The following is a 1,455-nucleotide window of genomic DNA, read 5'->3' as shown; positions in this document are numbered from 1 at the left end:
ATTAAAAATAAATACCTTTAGCAATACCATTATTCACTGTACATTGTCCAACTCTTTCCATTTCTGTAATTATCAATAATAATAAAGATAATAATAATTAAAATTTTACTACGTTTAGTTCTGACACTCCTTCTTGTATCAACTCTATGTGCACCTAAGCATAAACTATAAAATTAATAGCAAAATAAATTATTGTATACTTTGAACACTCTTCTTTGCAGTAGGATAATCAGCTGATTCTATATTAAAAATAATAAAATAAAATAAAAGAATTATGTGACACCTTTAGCACTTTTCTTAGCAGTAGTTGCATTAGCAGGACTTACAGTTGTTTCTATATTACATCAACATTTATAAAAAGCTAGTATATTAATACCTTTAGTTCTAACACTTCCCTTACTCCCCTTAGCAGTACGTATAACTCTCTCTGTTTCTACATAAGTCAATAATAACAATTAAAAACCTGTAACACTTGCGTAGGCAGGCACAATTGTCTTTGTTCAAAAATTGCATAATAGTACCTTTAGCTCTATTGCTCTCTTTGGCTGCAGTACTAATATCTGTAGTGGGTTCAACTGTCTCTATACTTGCATAGATAAAAATAAACAAAAAACTTAATAAATACCTTTAGCTCTAACACTTTCTTCAATAGGTAAAACTCTCTCTATTATCATGAACCATTACATTAACAACTATTAATATTACAATACCTTTATATCTAACACTCGTAGTAGTAGGTACAGCGATTGCTGTCTCTAATTAAAAAATAATGACAAGCATAAATTATTTGAGACATACCTTTAGACCTCACAGCCTTCTTAGCATTAGAAGTAACAGAGGCATCAACTGTCTCTAAAAATAAATCAGAATAATTAATAATGATACGAATACCTTTAGTAGCAGCGGTTCCCTTGATAGGTGCAACTCTTTTTGCTCCTACATTAATAATAAAAAGTATTGCAGCTAATTTTAAAGGCCTTTACTGTTATTAGCTGTGACAGTATGTGTCTGTGTCTCTATGCCTACACAATTATAAAGCATTATAGAATAATATTATGTTTCATGCATACTGTTTGCAGCACTCATTGAAAGCTCTTCTCCTTCATCAGTGTCTACAATTACCAATGAATGAAATACTAATTTACTGTTACATACCATTACTCAAGGAATCTTGGTCTTCATCTTCAGCATTTGAATCTTAATATTAATAAATACATTATGTTCAACATAATAATATGAATTCATCAACACCCACCTTGAGATGTCATATTAGGACGATATAACTGAACCCATAACTCATACCTCTCATCCGGAATGTCATACCCATTTTCAAACCTCTTAGAGAATTGCCTGTGCTCACTCATAGTAAAATCTAAAAATATGGTCCAATATCAGATTAAATTTTTCACAATAAGATATATTACTTGCACTTCTCTTCAACTCTTTTACTCTATT

General features: G+C 30.4%; 1 protein-coding gene across 1 annotated transcript in view; it reads right to left on the bottom strand.

Moving 5' to 3' along the window:
- Positions 1-15: 15 nt before the first annotated feature.
- The window catches only part of LOC100634340 (jerky protein homolog-like), a gene marked incomplete at its 3' end in the record, with an annotated part of 3,446 nt that continues 2,006 nt past the window's right edge, over positions 16-1,455 (bottom strand). Inside the window, exons 2-14 of the mRNA XM_003391414.1 lie at positions 1,256-1,372; positions 1,156-1,197; positions 1,071-1,112; positions 984-1,022; positions 799-936; positions 711-755; positions 626-664; positions 522-581; positions 377-433; positions 293-334; positions 201-239; positions 110-154; positions 16-63 (exon numbers count right to left, since the gene is read on the bottom strand). Coding sequence (XP_003391462.1) covers positions 16-63; positions 110-154; positions 201-239; positions 293-334; positions 377-433; positions 522-581; positions 626-664; positions 711-755; positions 799-936; positions 984-1,022; positions 1,071-1,112; positions 1,156-1,197; positions 1,256-1,372 — 753 coding nt within the window. The remainder of the gene's footprint in view (positions 64-109; positions 155-200; positions 240-292; positions 335-376; positions 434-521; positions 582-625; positions 665-710; positions 756-798; positions 937-983; positions 1,023-1,070; positions 1,113-1,155; positions 1,198-1,255; positions 1,373-1,455) is intronic.

Source organism: Amphimedon queenslandica, unplaced genomic scaffold (genome assembly GCF_000090795.2).
Source record: "Amphimedon queenslandica unplaced genomic scaffold, v1.1 AMPQUscaffold_9288, whole genome shotgun sequence".
Lineage (NCBI taxonomy): Eukaryota > Metazoa > Porifera > Demospongiae > Haplosclerida > Niphatidae > Amphimedon > Amphimedon queenslandica.
The sequence above is the reverse complement of the archived record's forward strand: the minus strand, read 5'-3'. Positions and strand labels throughout refer to the sequence as shown.